The sequence below is a fragment of the Stigmatopora argus genome, chromosome 1, assembly GCF_051989625.1.
Source record: "Stigmatopora argus isolate UIUO_Sarg chromosome 1, RoL_Sarg_1.0, whole genome shotgun sequence".
NCBI lineage: Eukaryota > Metazoa > Chordata > Actinopteri > Syngnathiformes > Syngnathidae > Stigmatopora > Stigmatopora argus.
Window position 1 is genome coordinate 14,417,069 of NC_135387.1, and position 20,406 is coordinate 14,437,474.

The following is a 20,406-nucleotide window of genomic DNA, read 5'->3' on the forward strand; positions in this document are numbered from 1 at the left end:
ATTAGTGGCTATCGTCTAAAACTGCAAAGGCCGAAAACGCCTGAAGATTCTTTGTAATGGCAGGATAGCTTCAGTTTTAAGAATGCCATTGGGTCATAAAAATACTATTGGATAGTTGACGGCAATTTGCAGCATTTATAAATGTCAACAATTTACTATGCCTTTATTTTTTGCTTACAGGTCTGACAATTCCATGGCAATGTGGCTTTCAAATTTCAAGGACTGAACTGCAGATTTAACCACACTCAACTTTTTTTTCATTCATTTTCTGTTCCGCTTACTGTTACAAGGGTTGCGGGGGTGTTGGAGCATATCCCAGCCAATTTTCGGCAGGAGGCGGACCACACCCTGAACTGATTACCAGCCAATCATAGGGCACAATGAGACAAACAACCATTCGTCTACAGTCTACACACAGATACTTAAGGACAATTTAGAGTGTTCAACAAGCCTATATCGCATGCAGGAGGAAACTGGTATACCCACAGAAAACCCACACAGGCAACAGGGGAACAGGAGAAACTCCACACAGGAACGGCGGAGCCTTTTGAGGATTGAACCCTCGATCTTCGAACAGCGTGGCGGTTGCTCTAATCAATCTACCTGTGCTAGATGTCCAATATATGTACGTATACAATTTTGAATAATATTAGAAGTAATATTATAATAATATAAGAAGTATATTCCGTTTTGTTTTGCTTCATTGTAATTAATTTGTTGTTGTTCAGGGATAATTTTCATTTTCCGAAATGAATTAGATTTCAAGTGCATTCGTATTTTGTTTAATGTTTCAAAGAATTGTAGAGGAGGAAAGGGGCGTTGTTTGTTAGCTAAATCAAATGAGAAAATCTACAAAAAGACGAAGCAGTGTGTCTAATATCAATGTAACACCAATTCAACAAGTCGCGTGCGTGCTGGCCGAGTTAGAAATCATCCAAGACAGACCGAACCATTCAACAAACTAAAGGGGTGCTGGCACTCTCCATAAATAATTCCGGAGACGGTTCTGTTGTCAAAAACACACACATATGAAAACAACCACTTTGTTATAGACGTGTATTATTTTATCATGTGAAAGATGAGGAAAAAGGAGGTGGCAAGTGTGAGTTCAACGTTTTGGTGGATGTAATTAAACGCTCCACCCCCATGAAGGGGAAATTTGGAATGGACTGGAACAGATATCCTAAACGGCTCAGCTGGCTCTTTGGAGAAAGTTGAATACTACGCACAGCAGCTGTTCCACAGCAATGCGCGACTGAACACTAATACAACATGTAAGTAAACTTGCATTTTTAATTCGAAACCAACTATTCTTAGTCTAGTTGTTGCATGTACAATTAGTTTTTTTTTTTTAAGCAGAAAAGCATATTTTGAAATAAGTGATGTTCAGTAGTTGTAATCCCTGATCAAGCCAAATTTCCTTTAAACAAAGACACTACTATGTAAGAGGAAACGAGCAAAAGGTTCTTTTATTCTTAATTGGGTTACCATTGACAACGACAGACGTCCAATTTATATGACCTGGGAGGATTAGCTATGAATGAACATGTTTCATCGCTGTTGAGGTCATAAAACATCACTTACGACGGATGGGGAGAACATGTGGCTCTCGAGCTACATGCGGCTCCCAGCCAAAAGGAATGCGGCTCTTTGCCTCATATCATATTTTGTATATACTGTGGCTCTTGGTCTCGTTTCATCTTTCCTTTCTCTTATTTTTATTCTCCCTTAAAATACAACAATTCATCAGGACCCACTAAAAACAAATAATACATTATATTTCAAAAAACCTATTTGGCAGATTGGATCTTGTATGATGCTTCTGACGTAAAGTCTGGCTCTTTGACTCTCACCGTTGAACATTTTGGCTCTTTGTGTCTAACTTGTTCGCCACCCCTGCCTCATGACTACCTTTATTCCATTAGAGAAATGTCTCCAAGATCTCCCATTCCCGGCTTGTGACCCCTAAGAATGGCCAAGTTGGGCTAATGTATTGCAAATAAGAGTCTTTTCCGAGGGTGACCCAAGTGGTTTGGGCCATGGCGGCAGAATCAACATCCCAGTCCACATGTGGACAGACTTGCGGTGCTAAAGACAACATGTCCCTGGAGTGTGTGTTCCCCACCCCCAATGGGATTGAAAAGTTGCGACTGCATCCTGTCGGTCCTTCTGAAAGGATGACTCAATGAGATGAGTTGCGGAGAACAATGGAGCATCTCTTCTCCATGTGGCCCGGTCTGCTCAGCATATGGCTTGCAGACACTTCAGGTGGTGCTCTTTGCCTTTTCCATTGTCCCTGTTGGTAAACAAATCCATCGCGTGACCAAATTGAAGCCATCTCTCTTGCCGGCCGCTCCCCGGCGTTGATGTTCCATCTTCTCCCTTTCTTTTAACTCCGGCAGGCTGAAAAGTCATTTGGTTTTCTTCCACCGCATCAGCATTCCGTGGAGCATTTTAATTGCCACTTTCCCGCAGGCTTCGGCCTCATTTCAGGCATCCATCCGTCCTTCGCCGTTTTTGTTTGGTGAACCGACACCGGCCCAAGTCGGTAATTCCAGGGCCGACCGCAGTGGTAACGAGTGCGGCGGTGGCGGCGTTCCAGGGGTTTGCAGCTCCCCAGGCTCTAGGGAAAGGGCGGAGGGGGAATCTGTGAGACAGTGAATCCCCGTTTATAATCTCTTGCCATAAACACTCATTTCCATCTATCTAACATTTTTATGTGTGGGTGGGCGCCGAGGATGGGTGGGACGCTCATCACCATCAGTCTTGCTATTTTGGGGACAATTTGGAGGTCTCGCCCGCAAATTAAATGAAAAAACTCAAACCGGCGGTAAATGGTTCGCATGATAGTGCTGGTTGACATGGAATTGAATAGAATTATTTTATTGTCATTATTGTATAATGAGATTTAAAGCTTCACCACGAAGTGCACAAATGACAACAAGAAACAAATAAATGGTCAATAAATAATAATAAATAAAATGAATACTAAATCAATCAATCAATAAATGAGTGATAAGTAGACAACAGCATAAATAAGTAGGGAAGTGGACATATAACAACAAACAAACAAACAGATAAATAATCAATACATAATAATAAATAAACAATAAATAAGTAATACATAAATAAGTAGTCAACATAATAAATAAGTAGTAGTCAACATAGATAAGGATTCAACATAATGAATATGTAGTAGTCAACATGGCTAAGTAGTCTACATAATAAATAAGTAGTCAATATATAGATAAGTAGTCAACATAAATAAGTGGTCACATAAATAAGTAGGTACAAAAAGTGACTAAAGTGGTTACGTATCGCCTTAAATTCCATCTATTGACACTATTGTCATTCATAATAACGCATCATACAAATACACTGAAAATTATTTTAGATCGATCTCAGTGATCAGCCGTTGTTTTTAATTGACCATGTGCAGATGTCCGTGTCTGGTTACCGATCCCCCAAAACAGTCCCCCAAAAAGAGTCTAATATTGATGGTTTTCATGTGGTTTATTATACTTTAGATGAGGTATAGTGTAACTTGGTATCGGCACCCGATGTGGCTATTTTTGCTCGGTGACGACTTCTCACGAGAAACTGGTGATAGTGACAGCATTTTGTAATATTTCTAAAAAGAATATTTCATCTTAAAGTGCATGTAGGGTTTAGTTATATAACTAAAAATGTTTTGCACTCTCCTGGTTGCAGAATTTTTACCAGTCAACAAATATGATTACTGCATCAGCGTTGGATTGGTGTTAGATTGGAATTGGCAAATTCTAACTTGAAAAAAATCTAATCAGCTGTCAAAAAAATCAGCATCAAGGACACTCATTAGTGGATTTTTTTTTGGGGGGGGGGGGGGGGGGGGGGGGTCGGTTGAAAGCCATTATCAGCCTTTGAAGGTATGATTCATTCATTCCCAAGGCCGCAATGGCGTCTTTACTGACAGAAACTGTCTGAAAAGAGCGAATGCAGCACGTAAGCTCCAAACAAGTCAGTTGCCCCCCTCTTCCCCCTCCTCAACATCCACCCACTCATTCCAAACATAACCACAGCAAGAGTTATGGGGTGCAAGCGGGTAAGTCCCACATTACTCTGTCTCCCAATCTGGGCTCCCGCCTGTGTTGTCAGCACATATCGCGGCCTCAGCAGGATATTGAAGCCACTGGGTGGATACAAGACCTTTTGTTGGACTGTTGTTTTACTGAGTCAGGCTGCCCGCCACTCATTGTGCGAGCGCCGGCTACTCAGTGCACATGAGCTGCCTTGTTAAAAACTCCATCATATCCCAATACATATGCTGTGTCCTGTTGATCCTAACAAGATAGCCATCTCCAAACACAGCAGAGGAAGGAAGCATCTGCCTTTTCTCTTGTTGCTGCTATTTACTTCCTCTTTTTTTTCTTGTTATGATACTATCACAAGGAAGAGGCCAGCTAAGCACATCCTTTAATCATGTTAGTTCCTGTAATGTCAGCCCTTGTGATCAGCCTTTTTCAAGGGCACGGGGGCAGGCATGTGAGATGCTGAATTCATGAATTGACCTAAAAATGACTAAGGGATAAAGGCGCTCTTTTGTAATGCTTTGCCTTCGTTTTGTGTTTTTTTTTTTACTAATGCTTAAAGGGCAACCATTTTTTTTGCGTGTGGGCAGAGCATTGTTTTTTAGGGTTTGTTGTGTTGCATCTCCATAACGCTCAAGGTGTAAATCACTCGTTTCAAGGGGCTCCAAAAAATTGAATACGAAATTATGTAAACATTCACCACAATCAATGACATTTCACCTACAGATGATGTCATACCTGGAATGAGCTGCAGATTTTTGCAAAGGCTTTGTGGTGTCTTGTCAGCATCTGACCGTACTGTCATTCTGTCATCATGTACTAGCTAGCCTAGCACCAAAAAGCTAGCCATGATGTCACAACCAGAATTGCTAGGGGGGAAACTGGGCGTTCCCAGATGCATTGTTTTGGGAGAAATAACTATGAAATGGTAAAATGTCAGGTGTCAGGCTCTTTAACAAAAGAAAGGGCCGAATGTTAAGACCAACAGTATGTATACATGAACATCTGTGTATGTATGTATATGTATATTTATATATATATATTTCAGCAACACGCTTATTTTATTTATTTATTTATGTCTAAAATGTCTTTTCCTGTGTCTGTATTCTCACCCTCTTGCCACTGTGACTGACATTTCCCGAATACGGGAAGAATAAAGTTATCTAATCTAATCTAAAATACAGGAAGGCCCACATTTCTACATGTCAAATTACATTAGTTTAGTCATTTTCATTTTTTAACATTCTAACCTTTTCATAGCAATTTTAAGGGTCTTTAAGTCTCACCTTTTGAATAGCTCTCCATTGTAGTAACCATTGTCCTGAAAGGGTTAAGGTGGTACTTGCTGTCAAATATTTGAGAACCACTGATTTGGGGGATCCCGTTCTCAGTTCTCGTTTTTTTGTTGTTGTTTTTTTTAAAAAATCTATATAAGAGTTTTGTTTGTGGGCCGTAAATGAACGCCACTAGCCCGCTTGTGTCACACGAGTCCTCATTGTGTTGTGATGCAGCCAGCATGGGCAAGCCCACTTTTAGACATTCTTCCACTTCAAAGCCCCCCTAGAGGCTTTTGGTGGACACTGGTTGAATGGGCCGCGGGGGTGTGTTCGCAGGGAGAACAGGTGCAGAGCACGAGAGAAGGTGGGGTGGGGTCATTCCTCCAGCCATCTGCTTTCTTTTTGGAGGTCTGAAAACTTGAAACAACCCGGTGACACCGCCTCATGGCGACACGCTCCTTTGGACGACCGTGTGCCGTCACCATGGCACCTCGGCGCGGATTAACCCCGCACATGTGCCGAGTCACCCCGTGGGGCTCCCCTCTTTTGTGATGGAGCGTGGGAGGGAGTAAGAGGGTGGAAGGGGGTCCGAGGATGATTGTGTGGAAAGACACGCCGGGCTTACTTTTGTTAAGTGAAACAGCAGGCTAGCACCAATGAAGACGTTGAGTGCCGTGGGGAAGAAAGAACGATACGGCATATTTAATCAGGAGCCTGTTTACATTTGCTCTTGAAAGAATTAGTGGGAGTCAGTTGTAATACATATTTCAATAATCTTACAGAGACATCCCGAGTCAAAATGACGGCCATTGAGAGCAAAGAAGAGATCAGCGACACAGACAGCGGGATCATTTTGCACTCTGGTGAGGATCCACGTGTGTTCATTTTTACTGGATGACACAAATTCCAAAGACCATTCCAACTCGGAATGTAATTTGGCACGTGGCGCGGATGTGAATGAACGTTTGCTCGCTGGACAGGTCCAGAAAGCCCCACGTCGCCTGTCAAGGACTCCAGCACGCATACCAGAGCCCTCAAAGTCAAGCATCAATCTTTGGAGGGACGTCTGGAGCTTTGCCTGTTGGAGCTCAGGAAACTGTGCATTCGGGAAGCTGTGAGTAATACCAACACAAGAGTCTTAACAGCATGTAGTTACTCTTCAAGGCATTTATTAGCATCGGTTGTCTTGAATGTAAATTGCATACCTGTCCAGTTATACGTCTTTCCCGTATTTTATACGTTTTTTTAATCATTTCAAATTGTGTATGCCGTACAACAACTTTTATATGGGATTTTAGTTTTTAAGTACTTTTTTTTTGTCAAACCGATCTCGTTTGACCCATTTCGGCTCTAATCCGGATCGTCTCGGTCACTGGTGGCAGACGAAAATATTGTCATGCTTTAAGCATGACATGAGCTCAAGCATTCCCCTTTCACACGTCCTCCTTTTCACTATATAAATATAGCGCGTCAGCAAGCAATGTACCCAGACAGTCAAGCTGTCAGCGTCATACAGCGACATCTACAGAATCTTGAATATAGTGCAGACAAAAGGCGCGCCGACTGATTGGGCACTATGTCCACTTTGGTGAAAATTTTAGACTTAAGTGCACCCTATGTGAGTAATAAGTGCTGTGTTGCCTTTTTACGGTTTATTATCACTTAATAAGGGGAAAAGCAATCATTAATAAGGGAAGCAATTGGCCGAGGTTGACAGGTATGAAATTGTTTCTTTATGGATCATTGTTGGATCGATTTACACATATAACATGTGTTACAGGGGTCCTACTGCTAATCATTATGTGTTGTAAAGATTGTCAATGAATAGATTTGGCTTTTCCTCCCCAGGAGCTGACTGGTAAATTGCCATCAGACTATCCTCTCATGCCTGATGAGATTCCACCGCAGGTTAGAAGGAGGATTGGCGCTTCCTTCAAGATTGACGAAGGTTTAATCTATTTGGAGAAAGAGGTATGAAAGGAACGGGTGGAGTGGACCAAATAGGCACGAATTTCAATTTAGGATAACATTTCCATTTAATGATGTCAAAAAAAAGATTTCACAAAATTTCTTGGCATTTTAATTTTAAAAAGAGGTCAACTGAAGAACTGAATTGATCTCCAAACAATTATCTGCAGATGCTTAAATAAGGGAGGACTCTAAATGAACATAAAACCAAAATTACATATGAACAAGCAGCAAAATGTAATATATTGACATCAAACCGTAAGTGAAATCACCCAGATCTAAAAGATGGTATGTTCCAGGTCTTCCAAATCCTAATTGACCAGCTGTGTTCTCAAAACAAATATTGTAAATATAAAGACAAACATTAATTAAGTGTACACCCCTGAGAAAATGTGTTCAAACCCTCTCTATGTACTATTAGTTAACTCCCAAAGGCAGATAGTGCTTCCTAGTGGCTAGTGAAATACACTCCAATTGTAACTATCCCCCCATATCACGTTTGTATTATTGTTCCTACACTGTAAACCAGGGGTCAGGAAACTTTTTGACAGAGAGAGCCATTCATATTTTCAAATGGTTTTCTTTGAGTGCCATACTCCGAATTTAAAAGTAAAATGACATCAACATGTGGGCATTTTTTTAGTCATTTCACCACTTTTAAAGTACAAAAAAGTCTCTGAATTCTTTTGACAACAAAGTTACGCTGCTGCTAACAGTGCTGACGTGACACTCTTATTGGTGCCAGAGGTTTACATGTTTTAGATTAGATTAGTATTTTATTTCAACCCATATTCAGGAAATTTCTTGGAGGCAGTAGCACGACAGACACAAGACACACAAGACATTGTAGACCTAGGTAAGAAACTGGAGCCACACACAGGAAGTCCACAAGGTGGGGACCTTCTGCAGACTGAGACTGAGGTTATCACACAGTCCCTCAGTAGTCTGGAGGTTTTAAAGATCATTTTCCTTGCCTAGATCTTCCTAAATTGTCCTATCCCCTAATCAACATTTTACCACACAGGTTAGCGGAGAGCCAAATGCACCCATCAAAAGAGCTACATACGGCTCCTGAGCCATAGTTTCCCTATCCCTGCTATAAACAATTCATATATATTTGGCGGTTCCATGCCGCGATGTGGTGAATTCCTGAAGTGATCAGGTGTTACTGTATATATACAATACTACGATTGAATGGTGGTGGCAGAGGTATCCACCACGAGATGTCATGAGATATTTTGGGACATTTTAGGACTCCGAGTTGAACGGCCTGGAGACGGAGCTCGCTCTCCAGCGGCAGATCTTCGAGGCGGCGCGTAAGCTCTCGCTGGAGGACAAGCTGAGCAAGCCTCAGAAGAAGAGCCGGGCGCAGCAGTGCAAGCATCAGGAGAAGAAGGTTCGGCAGCTGCAGGAGGCCGTCTTCCAGTGTCGCATCAGAAGCCAGTGCAGCTCGCCGACAGTCGGCGATGCCGGGCCGAAAATCAAAGGCGAGTGGCCAATGGTGGACTGCGCTATAATCGGAAGGATTTAATTTTTTTTTCTGTGCAGATTTAAACATATCAGATGACAGCTCGCTATCTGATGTGGTGGCCATGGATGAAGGTAGGCGGAGCTTGTGTTTCGTTTTGGTGGTGTCGCTTGGACGTTCAGTTCATTTTGAGTGGGAGTTCATTATCATTCATTTAAATTTCATGAATCATTGTTTTCCTTGTAATATTTTTACGGTTATAAAGAAATGTATAAAACAATACAATTGAAGTTAGTTAAACCAAAATTAACAACAGCACAAATACACAAAGTATACGGCCCCAAGAGCTGATTTTTTTATTTTCATAGTATTTAACTCATCAGCTGCCAGTGCTCGACGTCCAATCCATTTTCAAAAAACAGTTTTTCCCCCCAAGACTCTTAATTCCAAACACATTTTGGCACACTGTGATACAAGGATGAGTATCGTGTCTTAGTGGTAGACCTGGCGACCTCACACTTGAACCAGAACTGAATCGGCATACCATATGTCAAAGAATCCATATCGTCCTGTAATTGGTGATTTTCCGCCCACGATTCCACATCTCGAACTATTCTGTCTCGTCCTCCTACAGACGTAGATCTCCTGCTCTCTGCTTCCGTAACGTCCCTGGCCGAATGCGAGCGCTCGCCCATCCAGAATTCTCCCTGGAAGGAGTCCAGTCTGGACCAGCCTTATCACAAGCCCGTAAAACCCCAACCTGTTGGCGGCGGCAAAAGCTCCGGGTGAGACAGAGTCTCGCTAGATGACAACCTAAGGCGAAATCACTCCGTATCAATATTCCTTTGGTCTCCCGCTCTCAGCGGCACGGTGGTAACGCAAGTCCCGGCGGACGCCGACAGAATTCCCCTCTCCCACTTTATTAAGAACTCAGCGCTGCGGCAAAGTCATTCCGCCAGCGCCCCCTCCACGCCGGAGGTCCACGTGCGCCGGCAATTCTCGCAGTCCTTCAGGTAGACGCGCCAAAACGGCGCAAACGCAAAATTGATAAAAGCGCGCCAATGCGTTCAAAACGGTCTCCATCTTTATTTGCTATCTTTTGACGTCTTCCCAGATTTGCCAAGAGGAGGCCGTGCGTGGACAAAGAGGGCCTCAGCTCAGAGTCGCTCAGGACGCGAACCCGCCTACCGCAACGACGCTGCGCCGCCGACTTCCTGTCTCTCTCCCCGGAGAGTGTCGGCGGCTGCGAGCGCTCCGCCCTCTCCTTGGTGCCCACGGAGATTCCCAAGCTCTGCCCGCCGCCGTACGGCTTCCGGTCGCCGACGCCCCAAAAAGCCAAGGTCCCGCCCCCTTACACCAGGGTGGCGCGGACGCCGTCGTTGAACGAGTACCCCCAGCGCGCCATGCCCCGCAGGGACGTCGTGTCGGAGGAGCTCAAGTCGTGGCACCAGCGCAGTCAGAGCCACGACTCGGCGTCGGGCCCTGCCGAACTGCAAGGCACCCTGGGAGTCAAGAGCCCCACTTTGCCGCCATTTCATCAGGTTGGTCAAACGGCTTCGATTTAGTTGATGGCCATTAGGTCAACACACTTATTTTTAACTCTTACTGTGTATTTTTTTTTAAATTATTTAATTTAAATTATTTACTTTTACTACAACACTGTAAAAAAATGTAACCCTATCAGGGACAGCTATTCAAAAGATGCTTTTTGATCAAAACACTATGTATAACCTGACTATTTTTGGTCATTTAAAAAAAACTTGAGATCCTAATCTTACATTTCGGTCATGGAGGCCTCAGTACGTACTAACATTTGGTTCCGTCATGATCCAAATTGGGAGGTCCACAAATGTGGACGAAATGTCTTGATTATTTGATCTGAGTATTTGATTTACTCAATAAGAAACAGCACATATTAATGTACATATTCATGTTAATGAACATGTATATATGTAAGATTGGAGCCGAAGGCTAATTTCCATCTTTAGTTCCTTGAGTAGGTTGAAGATAAACGATGACACATACTAGACTTACATGCTTTATTAATATTGCATACAAACTTGCAATGTTGATAATCCTTTTTATTTATTTGAGTTATCTGAACCAATATTAAATGATCTTAAACACAGACAAAAGCGAATACATTTTCCTAAAACAGGTTGTAACTCCGAAACTGAAATGGAGCCCAGCAAAAATGTCTAATTGAACTCAAAAAAAGGAAATTATAGGGGACATTCAATTACAAAAAGGGGTAAGTATTTGTGAAATCTCAGTGCAGATAGTCACACAATTTAAAATATCAAAAAGAACACTTTATGCTACAACTACCGTGATGTCTTTCCACAGCAAAGGTGCCACTGAAAACTAACATAAAGGCATTATTTTGTTATTGTTTTGTGGCAGGGTTCGGGGAACGTGGTTCTCCAGAGAGCTGACGACGGGACTCCGGTCCAGTGGTTTGTTGCAGAGGACCATGAAATTGTCAGCCAGGTCTAGTTTGCCATTGAACAATTTCAACAAAGGAAAATCATCATTTTAAATGTCTGGTACAGCTAAATGAATATTTCTTTGTAATAATGTCATAATGACAACAAAAAACCTCAAGAGGGCTGACTTTTTTCCCTCAATGAATTTTTTTTAAATATTATTTTCAGGCTTTTTTTGTCACGTTACACATCTTTTAATCTCAATCAACTTTTGAAATGAACAAAAAAAACTGAAGGAAACAATGTTGATTTACATGACGTGTTGACTTACGCATTTCTATCATTTTTATTTAAGGTTGTATTTATTGAAGTTTTCAGACGATTCAGATCGTAGGCAGAAATTGTGCACCACCAGTCCAGCATAGATTTCCCCTCATTTTTAATTTAATACTTAATGTAAAATATATTTATTTGTTTTTAGACAGACGCTTCTCCAATTTGGAGCTCACGGTCTTTTATGCAGAACTCATACATTTTGCACATGAAACTTCACTTTGCATTCCTAATATAATTTGTTTATTTATCAAGTGAATGTTGTTATAGGTAACATACTGTAGACTACTAAAAAAGTTTGATGTGAAGATGTTGCTTGTTTTGTTAAAATTTAACATGAGGTACATTGATTTGAAAAATGAATTCTTTACTGATGCCTTTTTTAGAGCGTTGAAAATGTTACTAACATGACGATTGTATTTTTTCTATATTTATAGTAAAGAATGTACAATTCACCGTTGTGGACTTTTTCTGCTTTAAAGCGCCAATGGTGGCATCTATCACCGTCAATGGCAGTGGGTGAGTTGGTAAAAGTTCTGCAGCGTTTGGTAGCCAAACTACGGTGGCTTTATCTGCTCTGATAGCCTAACAAAAGATGGACATTTTAGTTATTTGATGACGCATTTTTGGGCAGGCACACCAATTCACTAGCGTTTTCGTACAAACATTGCAAAATTATATGCCCATTTTGTTTCCCCACAATGTGTGCCTTTATATTATCAATCCACTAAAATAACAATCCAAGTAATGAAGGAGAGAAAGATAAAGATGCACATGAGCAGCCAACGGCAGCGAGGCAGGGATTGCCGTCTACGCAGCGCACCGTCTCTAAAGAAGACAACATCATGAAAATGCCAATTATTATTTTCCCTTTCTTCTTGAAACATAAGACTTACGTAGAGCTACGGCGGAAGATGGTTGTTCTCTTTTTCTCTTTGTCCGCCTTTTTCTTTGCCGATAAAGTTTTATTCTTGTGCCTCGGCCGCGTTGCGTCTGCCGTGGAACTGAAAGAGGGCCCACTTTGAAGGAGCCAAAAGAAATGCACTTTAATTATACTCATTAAATGGTTTTGACACTTTTGTAGAAATGAACAAAACGCAAGATTTTCCCATTTTGAAACTTGATCGTCAGTTGTAAAAGTTGTTTTAACTCAGGGTTTACAACAGATGTCCTGCCCTCCACCAATATCAAATCTGTCAACTTATACATTTTTCCCATATTTTATACATTTTTTGATCATTTCAAATTGTATAGAGCAACTTTTGTACAGGATTTTGGACTTTTAAGTGCGCCCTATTTGAGTACTAAATATGTGCCGCGTTGCATTTTTACGTTTTTATTCATCGCTTAATAAGGGGAATTGCAATCATTAATAGGGGGAGCAATTGGCTGAGGTGGACAGGAATTCAATCGGCCAATTACGAAACTATTTTTGTGTCTGCGTCCGGGTTGCCAGAGCTCAGTCATCTGTAGGCTACTTTAAGCAAGGCTGTTACAAAACAGTCGGAATTAACAATGTCGTCTACCACTAGAGCAGGGGTCTCCAACTCCGGTCCTCTATCCCGTCTGTTTTCCAGATCTCCCTCCTCTACCACACCTGAATCAAATGATCAACTAATCAGCTAGCTGTCCAGAAGCTTCATACCGATCCCGATTATTTGATTCAGGTGTGTCGGTGGTGGGAGATATGGAAAACGGACCGGAGAGAGGCTCTCGAGGACCGGAGTTGGCCACCCCTGCACTAGAGCAAGGGTCTCCAACTCTGGTCCTCAAGGGCCCCTATCCCATCTGTTTTCCATATCTCCCCCTACCACACCTGAATCAAATGATCAACTAATCAGCAAGCTGTCCAGGAGCTTGATCACGATCCTGATGATTTGATTCAGGTGTGTTGGTGAAGGGAGACATGGAAAACAGTCTGCATAGGGACTGGAGTTGGAGACCTCTGCTTTAACATAAAAATAAAATGGAAGAAATGAAAAAAATTGCACCACCTTTTCAAAGGCCCCTTTCCACCGGTAGTCAATTTGCACGGGACGGGGGGCTCTGGCACGGCGGGAGGAAGAGCTGGTTCTGAGTCAAGCACAGGGGCAGACACTCCATCTGGATCAAGTGTCCTGGAAGAGGAATGGAATACGTTCCAAGATGAGGTGGAAAGGGGTCGACGGCGGAATGAAGTGGCACCTGTCGTCCACGGAAACGCTATCTTCCTTGTTGAGGCCGCTGCAGCTGGATGTCGAGCTCAGGGTGGGAGAGGGGCAGGTGGGGAAGGATTTACTTCGCGAGACAGCTGGCCCGCGAGCCGCCCGCCTCTTCGACTCTCGCTTTGTCTTCTGGAGAGGCTGGTGGGCGCACGTTGGAAATTAAGGACGCTACACAACCGAGCAGGACAAAGCTTGCACTAAAAATGACGACTCACCAGCACGTCGCTTGGAATCAACGTCACGCTGACTCTACGACGACTGCCATTCTAGCAGAGAGGAGAAGGCGAGTGTGAGACCGCTGCGGCCGTCTGGGTGCAAAGGTCACGGCTTCGTACCTGCTGAAAGCTTTTCCTCCAGCTGTCACTCTCATCTGGATCTAGGAGGCAAACAATAAACTGGGTAGGTATGTCATAGATATTAGGAAAGGCGAGAAAAGCTCGCCAGCCAAAGACGAGAGACCGAAAGGTTCGTCGATAGTCCGACAGGAATTCTGCTGCTGGATCATCTTCTTGGCCTCCTCCAGCTCGGCCTCGTGTCGCTCCAGACGTCTCCTCACGTTCTCCACGTGAGACACCGTGAGCTCCACTGCGCGGCTAACGCGAGCCTCCTGGTGTGCCATGGACATGTGAACAGAATTTCTTATAAAAACTCATCTCAATGTGATTTCTTTTGTTAATTGTAGCCGAATAATTTTCCCTATCTTTTTGAGTGTTAAAAATGAGGAAACAGAAATGTGGAAAATTATTCCACTACCTGCTTTTTGTTTTTAATTAAAGCCCATACAAATAAAACTTCAAGTAACAACTTTTAAAATAATATTTTGAACAAATTGTATTCTTAAATTAACATTTTTGACACTTCCCCCTTTAGAATAAGAATCACTTAGTGTTGGCACATTTCATGTTAAAACAATAGAATTGATTTCAAAAATTAGATAACAGATTTTTTTTGCTCAAATGATCAAAGCTTTATTAAAGATTCATTCCATTTCTGGACCGTTATTCCCCCCAAGGGTCGCGGAGGGTGCTGGAGCCTATCCCAGTCAACTATGGAAACCAGGCAAGGGACACCCTGAATTGATGGCCCATAAAATCTCAGATTTATTTGATTTTCTTAATATTTTTCTTAGGTGATTTTTGCTTATTATATGCAAAAGGTTACTTTGATCACAAATTTAAAGTAACATTTTGAAATAAGTCTGTTAAGCACATTGCAGCTTTAAAAGACTGGAAGACGGGTGGCCCGGTGGCTGAGTGGTTAGCACATTGGTCACACAGTGGGGGTTCTGGGTTCAAATCCAGGTCAGTAGACTTGTGCATGTTCTCTCCGGGCCTGCGTGGGTTTTCTCCGGGTACTCCGGTTCACATTCCAAAGACACGCATGGTAGACTGATTGGACATTCTAAATTGCCCCTGGGTATGAGTGTGAGAGTGAATGGTTGTTTGTCTCCTTGTGCCCTGCGATTGACTGGCCACCAATTCAGGGTGTCGCCCGCTTGGTGCCTGAAGTCAGCTGGGATAGGCTAACGCACCCCCTGCGACCTTGGTGAGGATAAAGCGGTTCAGAAAATGAAATGACTGGAAGACAATTTCAAATATTTCTAATAAATTTACACTGAAATCAATGGAATTTCACTCCTCTTAAGTAGGTGTGTTTTTGCAGTGAAGTGCTCTTAAGATGGGGAATTGAGCATCAGTTCACCTGGTGCACTGCTCCGAGGACCTCGGCCGTGTTGGAGATGCGTTCCACGGTGCCAGTGAGGATGTCCAGCGACAACTCCAGCTTCTGCACGATCTTACTGCGCTTACTATCCAGGCACAGGCCCTTTAGTGTCTGGAAGAGCGGAAGACGGAGCTTCAAATCAGTCACGTGTTGAAAATTGTTCAACGCAACAAAAACCTCAAGTGTCTCTCTGCATCTGGACAGCTCCAGCAGGACATTCTCCTCAGCCAGGTTGCGGGCGTGTTCTTCTGCCTGGAGCCTCTGCTTCAGCGTGTACTGGTCACAGCGGAAGGCCAGGGAAATCTGAGTGAAGGCCTTCTGAAAGAGGGTTCCAAAGAAAGTTATTGTGATTTTTCAATGCATCGTTGGACAAAGTAGATACCAAAGAGCATGTATTCAATATAAATATAAAAAAAACACTTACTTCCAAATCCATCTCTGACATCTCTGGACTGTCAGACAGCAAGAAAAAAAGGCTCACTTAGAAAAAAAAGGTTGCATTTATTGATATTTACAATGAAAACATTTTGTGTGGAGACCTGTTGAGGCCCACACGCTCTATGATGGAAAGCTCGTTCCAATTAGTTGCTGGTGGCTCTTCCTCGCTGCTTTCTGTAAATTAAATCATAGTTTTAACATGGTGGATATGGGTGAAAAATTCAAATAACATCTGAGCTGAAGAAGCATCAGATAGTTTTGTTCATTAGCAAGGCGTCACATCCTGTTCACGCTAGCGTTACCCTGTATCGTAAATAAAGATTGCAAACACCATTTCACACGCAGAACCGGCCTTTTCTAAACAAACTGAAAAAAAAGCTTTTGAGGAAAATAAGTGTAAAACAACAGAACAGAATGTCCCTTTAGTGGGAAAAATTGATTGTCAGTTACTGGGACTTGTGGTCCAACCGCCACTTTGGAGTTTTAAGCTCCTCGGTTTCACTTAACATTTCAATACTGACCATGAATACATACATACATAGTCTACAACTTGTTCAGGTGTTCATGAAACTCCGAAACGCACCATCGTCACTGTCATCAGCGTCACGAGTCGAGTCTTGATAGGCACGAGTCGGAGTCTCCGACTGAAAGACAGCTCAACTTCATGCATGCCAATCTTTTTAGGTTGTCTATGGATTCTACTCACCCAACGATGCATGACCACAAACACACAGGTTCCATCTAAACAGAAGGGTTTCTCACTGGTACAGCAGTTTCAATGTTACTCACCTGAGGATGCGTGACCACACACACAGGTTCCATCTAAACGGAAGGGTTTCTCACTGGTAAAGCAGTTTCAATGCTACCTCAGCGCATTTTAGCAGCGACTACTTTGGAGACAGTGCTGAGAATAGATAATCCCATTAGGAGATCCGCAGTCAACAACAAACAAGTAGCTTTTAGCTTGCTGCTGGTCATGTTTATCTTGAACAAAGAATGTGACACCACAACGGGCTTGGACACCTAAACGAACATCACGGCTCGAGCAGCATTTGTTTCAGCTCCTACATTAAAATAAACACTTTGACACCACGTCATGGTTGGGAAGTCCACATTTTATTTTTTTTAGAAAAGACGTTGGGGCTTTCCCATGGTGCTCTTGATATAGAGGGCACGCACATTCTGCCAGTTCTTCTTGAGCAGCGACACCAGAAAGTTGACAGCCAGGTGGATGTTGTACACCAGCTCGTCCTCGGTCATCTTCACGTGTCCCACGGCCACGGCCAGGCATAAAACCTGAAGCGCACGAGGAAAAAAAAATCAGGATGAAGCGTAGGAAGGAGCCATGGTGGCGTGTCGCCGGGAGCTCATTTTACCTTCTTCATCTGGAACTTGATGGTGGATTTGACCTCGTCCACTTTAGCATTCAAGTTCTCGTTGTGGGTGAGCAGCGAGGGGAACTTGCCGGCTTTGTTAAGCCCGGGGCCCAGGATACGAGGAATCTGCTTGATCAGAGACTCTGAGGCCAGGAAAGCATCATACTTCTTGGCTGAGGGGGAAAAAAATTGCCATTGGTGCACGTCCCGAGGCACCGCGGAATCTGGCGACGTGACGTGCCCTCCTCACCGAGCTTCTTGACCATCTTCTTGTTCTTGTTGAGCTTTTTGAGCGCCTCCACGTCCATGTGTGGGAGGTTGGCGGCTTTGGCCTCGTCGCAATGCTGTTGGTCTCCCAGAAGGCACACAGAGAATTTAGGCCTGGGTAGAGTCCTCAGCCTACACAAGGGAGACACCCCCGCAAATAAATCACGGTTTGAAACCTGCCCCGCCGTTTGCTTAGGTCTAAAAAAAAAAAAGCTTATTCCATCTCTTCATGGGTATGGAATTAAAATCACAGCAACTGAACACTGCAATGGCCTTCCTCAACATGATCAATAATCAAACTTGGACATTCTTAGAAATGCCTCCACGTGACCAAGTATAATGTTCTACTCAAAGCTGAACATAAATGAGGCAGAGGATTTTAATTGTCGAGTCTTACCCATACCGCAACAAAGGCGGGGGTCCAGCTGACTTCATTCATAACACAGTGAACACTTGGCGGCCCGAGGCGACGAGCTACAAAAAGCTCCGCCTCTAAAAGCCTCCCCTCATGTTTTAAGACCCAGGGTAGGGGTCCGCCTGCCGGGGCCGGATCAGCCTTGGCAGACTACCCAGAGTACTTTTCCTGTGCCTGCGCCTGGCCCGTCCAAACTGCGCTATGCCCCTAAAGTTGCAGTTCGACCGCTGAAGCGACAATTTATTTAGGCGGTGCCAGGCGCAAACTCGGAAAAGGATGGGTGAGGCAGAAAGTGGTCCAACCTGACTGTGCCGGAGAAACGCTTGTCCTTCTGGGGATCATAATTTTTCAGGCTGATCTGCAGCTCCACAGTCTCCACAAACCTAACACAAAAGTCAGAGACGTTAACAACCAGGACCGTCAAGAGCAATTATGTCAACAGTCACTTAACTCACAACTAATTTTGCCATAAGTTGCCTAAACAGCCGATATATCACGATTCCACTGTGGGGGTGGGCAATACAACCAAAAACTGATTTATTCAATCAAAATGTGATTCGACTTGTGCTTTAACTGAGAATGTTAGTGGGTTCTTGTGTGAAAAAGTGACTTTTTCATTTTATATAAATCTTAATAAATTAATACAATACAGACTGTTTAGCCTTTCCTTTCTTGTTAAAATAAAATGTTTAAAATTTTAAGTAATGTACATATTTGTATATTGACTATATTTGTCTTTTCATCAGTTTTACTGTGTATATATATAGGTTTATTTCGTGTAACAGGCTAATTTATTTATTATTTATTCTATTATGTCTACATTGTATTTTCCTATGTCAGTGTTTTCACCTTCTTAGACATTTGGACAGTTTTTATGTCTACCACATATAAACAACCGAATATTTAAAAAGTGGCAATAGTGTTAGAAACATAAGAACTGTCATGGGCAAAACCTGGGGCTATTTGGAATACTTACTTCCTTCTCTTCTTTTTGGAGCCTGACAAGACTTCCCTCACAGCCTCAAACAACGTGTCTCTGGAAACCTTACTGTAATGCAAATAAATTAGGGATTAATGACAAAACATGGACACAGGTTTATTCTACCTCCTGCCATTTTAAGGAAGAGTATTAAATTATTCTGCCTTTATATGAAAGACATCAGAAAACTACTTAATTACTTCTAGCTAAATTTGAAATTGCTCGCCAATTCTCACTTGCTGATTTCTTAAGTAGTCCATGCACTTCTTTGTCAATGTCTTAAGTTTACGTAAAAAAAGACTTTTTTTAAATTAACCTAAACTGTAATAGAAATTGTCTTGTTCTCGAACGGAATTGTATTTTAGAAAAGAAAATGCTACTATGCTAGCTTGGCCACCATCGAAAGATACATCTATACATAAAAGTTCATCAATACAGCCAATATTGTTGTATTCACTAACTGATTCATGCAGTAGATGCCAAAAAGTAACCCTAAATATGTAATGTAATAACGGATGCGATTTGATTGTAGCTCGCCACGAAACGCGGTGGCCCGTGCCGGTAATCTACGAAGTGGTGAGAAAACAGCTGACAGGGTAAAATGATAAAACACCGGTCTCGTATATAACTGACCATTGCTTTGCGATTAAATAAATTGACTGGAGGCATAACCAGCATTAAAGTTAACATGTTTGCAAAAATATTTTCTTTAAATGAGTCTACCTCATTTTAGTAGCTCTTCCCTCTCGAGCTGCTACGCTAGAAAGGAAGTACTGTGGGAAATTACGTCAAATAAAGGCCGCCTGATTGCAACGTCATAAAAAACCGCCGGAATTTTTTTTTTCCTTACTTTTTTTTTTAACAGTAAATTGTTTTTAAATCAGATTCTCCTCAGTCTGTCGCTATTTTGTCACATTACTCATATTTTTCCCCACAGCGACTTCAAAGACGGTTTGGATGGAAATTCACAGTATATACATTGTTATTTTATTTTTTTTACCTTTCACTTGCTAGCATTGCTAAAAACGACCCGCCCCCTTTAATATTTTCAAATAAAATATTGAAGAACGTCGATGTATATATATTAGTATCTTATTAAAAATAACTACATTTCTAAAATATTTGTTATTGCCGTTTTACTGAATGGTAATTACAGCATTTCTAAGGAAAACAGATTGCAAATTGCTTGGAAAATGACAGCAGGAATAAAAAATAAAAGTAATATTAATGTCACATGAAAACTGCTTTAAAAATTTATATATAACTGAGCCAATTACAGGTAGTTCTTCCAAGAGTGAACTAATCACAAATTGCTGAGAATAACTTTAAAAAAAAAATCATATTCTAGTGAAAAATATATTTTTTTGCATATTAATGCAATAAATATTTGTTTTACAAATGTTTGGTATTTTCAGAAGTAGATGTTGAACAAAATTGAGGCCACTGAAACAGCTTTTGCCACA

General features: G+C 42.2%; 3 protein-coding genes across 8 annotated transcripts; 1 reads left to right on the forward strand and 2 right to left on the reverse strand.

The window, feature by feature from the left end:
- Window positions 1-465: 465 nt before the first annotated feature.
- Window positions 466-11,992, forward strand: inavaa (innate immunity activator a). Of its 2 annotated transcripts, none has more exons than XM_077611583.1 (10): window positions 466-625; window positions 6,130-6,210; window positions 6,328-6,461; window positions 7,196-7,318; window positions 8,568-8,802; window positions 8,864-8,917; window positions 9,418-9,568; window positions 9,647-9,796; window positions 9,898-10,324; window positions 11,187-11,992. In XM_077611583.1, exons 2-10 carry the CDS (start codon window positions 6,147-6,149, stop codon window positions 11,277-11,279), a joined length of 1,431 nt encoding a protein of 476 aa, XP_077467709.1. In that variant the 5' UTR covers window positions 466-625; window positions 6,130-6,146; the 3' UTR covers window positions 11,280-11,992. The 2 variants fall into 2 exon arrangements, with proteins under 2 accessions (XP_077467709.1, XP_077467701.1); XM_077611575.1 differs by lacking the exon at window positions 466-625 and adding an exon at window positions 1,183-1,274.
- Window positions 10,806-16,823, reverse strand: LOC144083609 (inositol 1,4,5-triphosphate receptor associated 2). 5 transcript variants are annotated; one of them, XM_077611610.1, is made up of 13 exons: window positions 16,696-16,823; window positions 16,490-16,604; window positions 16,008-16,080; window positions 15,893-15,920; window positions 15,646-15,786; window positions 15,448-15,579; window positions 14,206-14,353; window positions 14,082-14,122; window positions 13,962-14,012; window positions 13,727-13,884; window positions 13,537-13,659; window positions 12,439-12,561; window positions 10,806-12,370 (listed from the first exon to the last, which is right to left on the reverse strand). In XM_077611610.1, exons 4-13 carry the CDS (start codon window positions 15,911-15,913, stop codon window positions 12,262-12,264), a joined length of 1,047 nt encoding a protein of 348 aa, XP_077467736.1. In that variant the 5' UTR covers window positions 15,914-15,920; window positions 16,008-16,080; window positions 16,490-16,604; window positions 16,696-16,823; the 3' UTR covers window positions 10,806-12,261. The 5 variants fall into 5 exon arrangements, with proteins under 5 accessions (XP_077467736.1, XP_077467720.1, XP_077467742.1 ...); XM_077611594.1 differs by having other exon boundaries at window positions 16,490-16,550; window positions 16,696-16,820; XM_077611616.1 differs by having other exon boundaries at window positions 16,445-16,550; window positions 16,696-16,788.
- A 177-nt stretch (window positions 16,824-17,000) lies between these two features.
- Window positions 17,001-19,791, reverse strand: rpl10a (ribosomal protein L10a). Its single transcript, XM_077610536.1, has 6 exons — window positions 19,667-19,791; window positions 18,941-19,012; window positions 18,267-18,347; window positions 17,533-17,681; window positions 17,283-17,455; window positions 17,001-17,202 (listed from the first exon to the last, which is right to left on the reverse strand). The coding sequence occupies exons 1-6, from the start codon at window positions 19,669-19,671 to the stop codon at window positions 17,032-17,034; spliced, it is 651 nt and encodes a 216-aa protein (XP_077466662.1). The 5' UTR covers window positions 19,672-19,791; the 3' UTR covers window positions 17,001-17,031.
- Window positions 19,792-20,406: the final 615 nt, after the last annotated feature.

Excerpts from the sequence above, each read along its gene's own strand:
- rpl10a (XM_077610536.1), bottom strand. Across the intron at positions 18,348-18,940 it reads TCCAAAAAGAAGAGAAGGAA|GTTTGTGGAGACTGTGGAGC; the intron begins GTAAGTATTCCA and ends CTTTTGTGTTAG. Across the intron at positions 17,682-18,266 it reads CGTTTCTCCGGCACAGTCAG|GCTGAGGACTCTACCCAGGC; the intron begins GTTGGACCACTT and ends TCCCTTGTGTAG.
- inavaa (XM_077611583.1), top strand. The coding sequence starts at position 6,147 with ATGACGGCCATTGAGAGCAAAGAAGAGATCAGCGACACAGACAGCGGG. Across the intron at positions 9,569-9,646 it reads GGCGGCGGCAAAAGCTCCGG|CGGCACGGTGGTAACGCAAG; the intron begins GTGAGACAGAGT and ends TCCCGCTCTCAG. Across the intron at positions 10,325-11,186 it reads CTTTGCCGCCATTTCATCAG|GGTTCGGGGAACGTGGTTCT; the intron begins GTTGGTCAAACG and ends GTTTTGTGGCAG.
- LOC144083609 (XM_077611594.1), bottom strand. The coding sequence starts at position 16,728 with ATGGAACCTGTGTGTGTGGTCACGCATCCTCAG. Across the intron at positions 16,551-16,695 it reads GTGTGGTCACGCATCCTCAG|TCGGAGACTCCGACTCGTGC; the intron begins GTGAGTAACATT and ends GCTGTCTTTCAG. Across the intron at positions 15,787-15,892 it reads TGTCAGAGATGGATTTGGAA|AAGGCCTTCACTCAGATTTC; the intron begins GTAAGTGTTTTT and ends ACCCTCTTTCAG.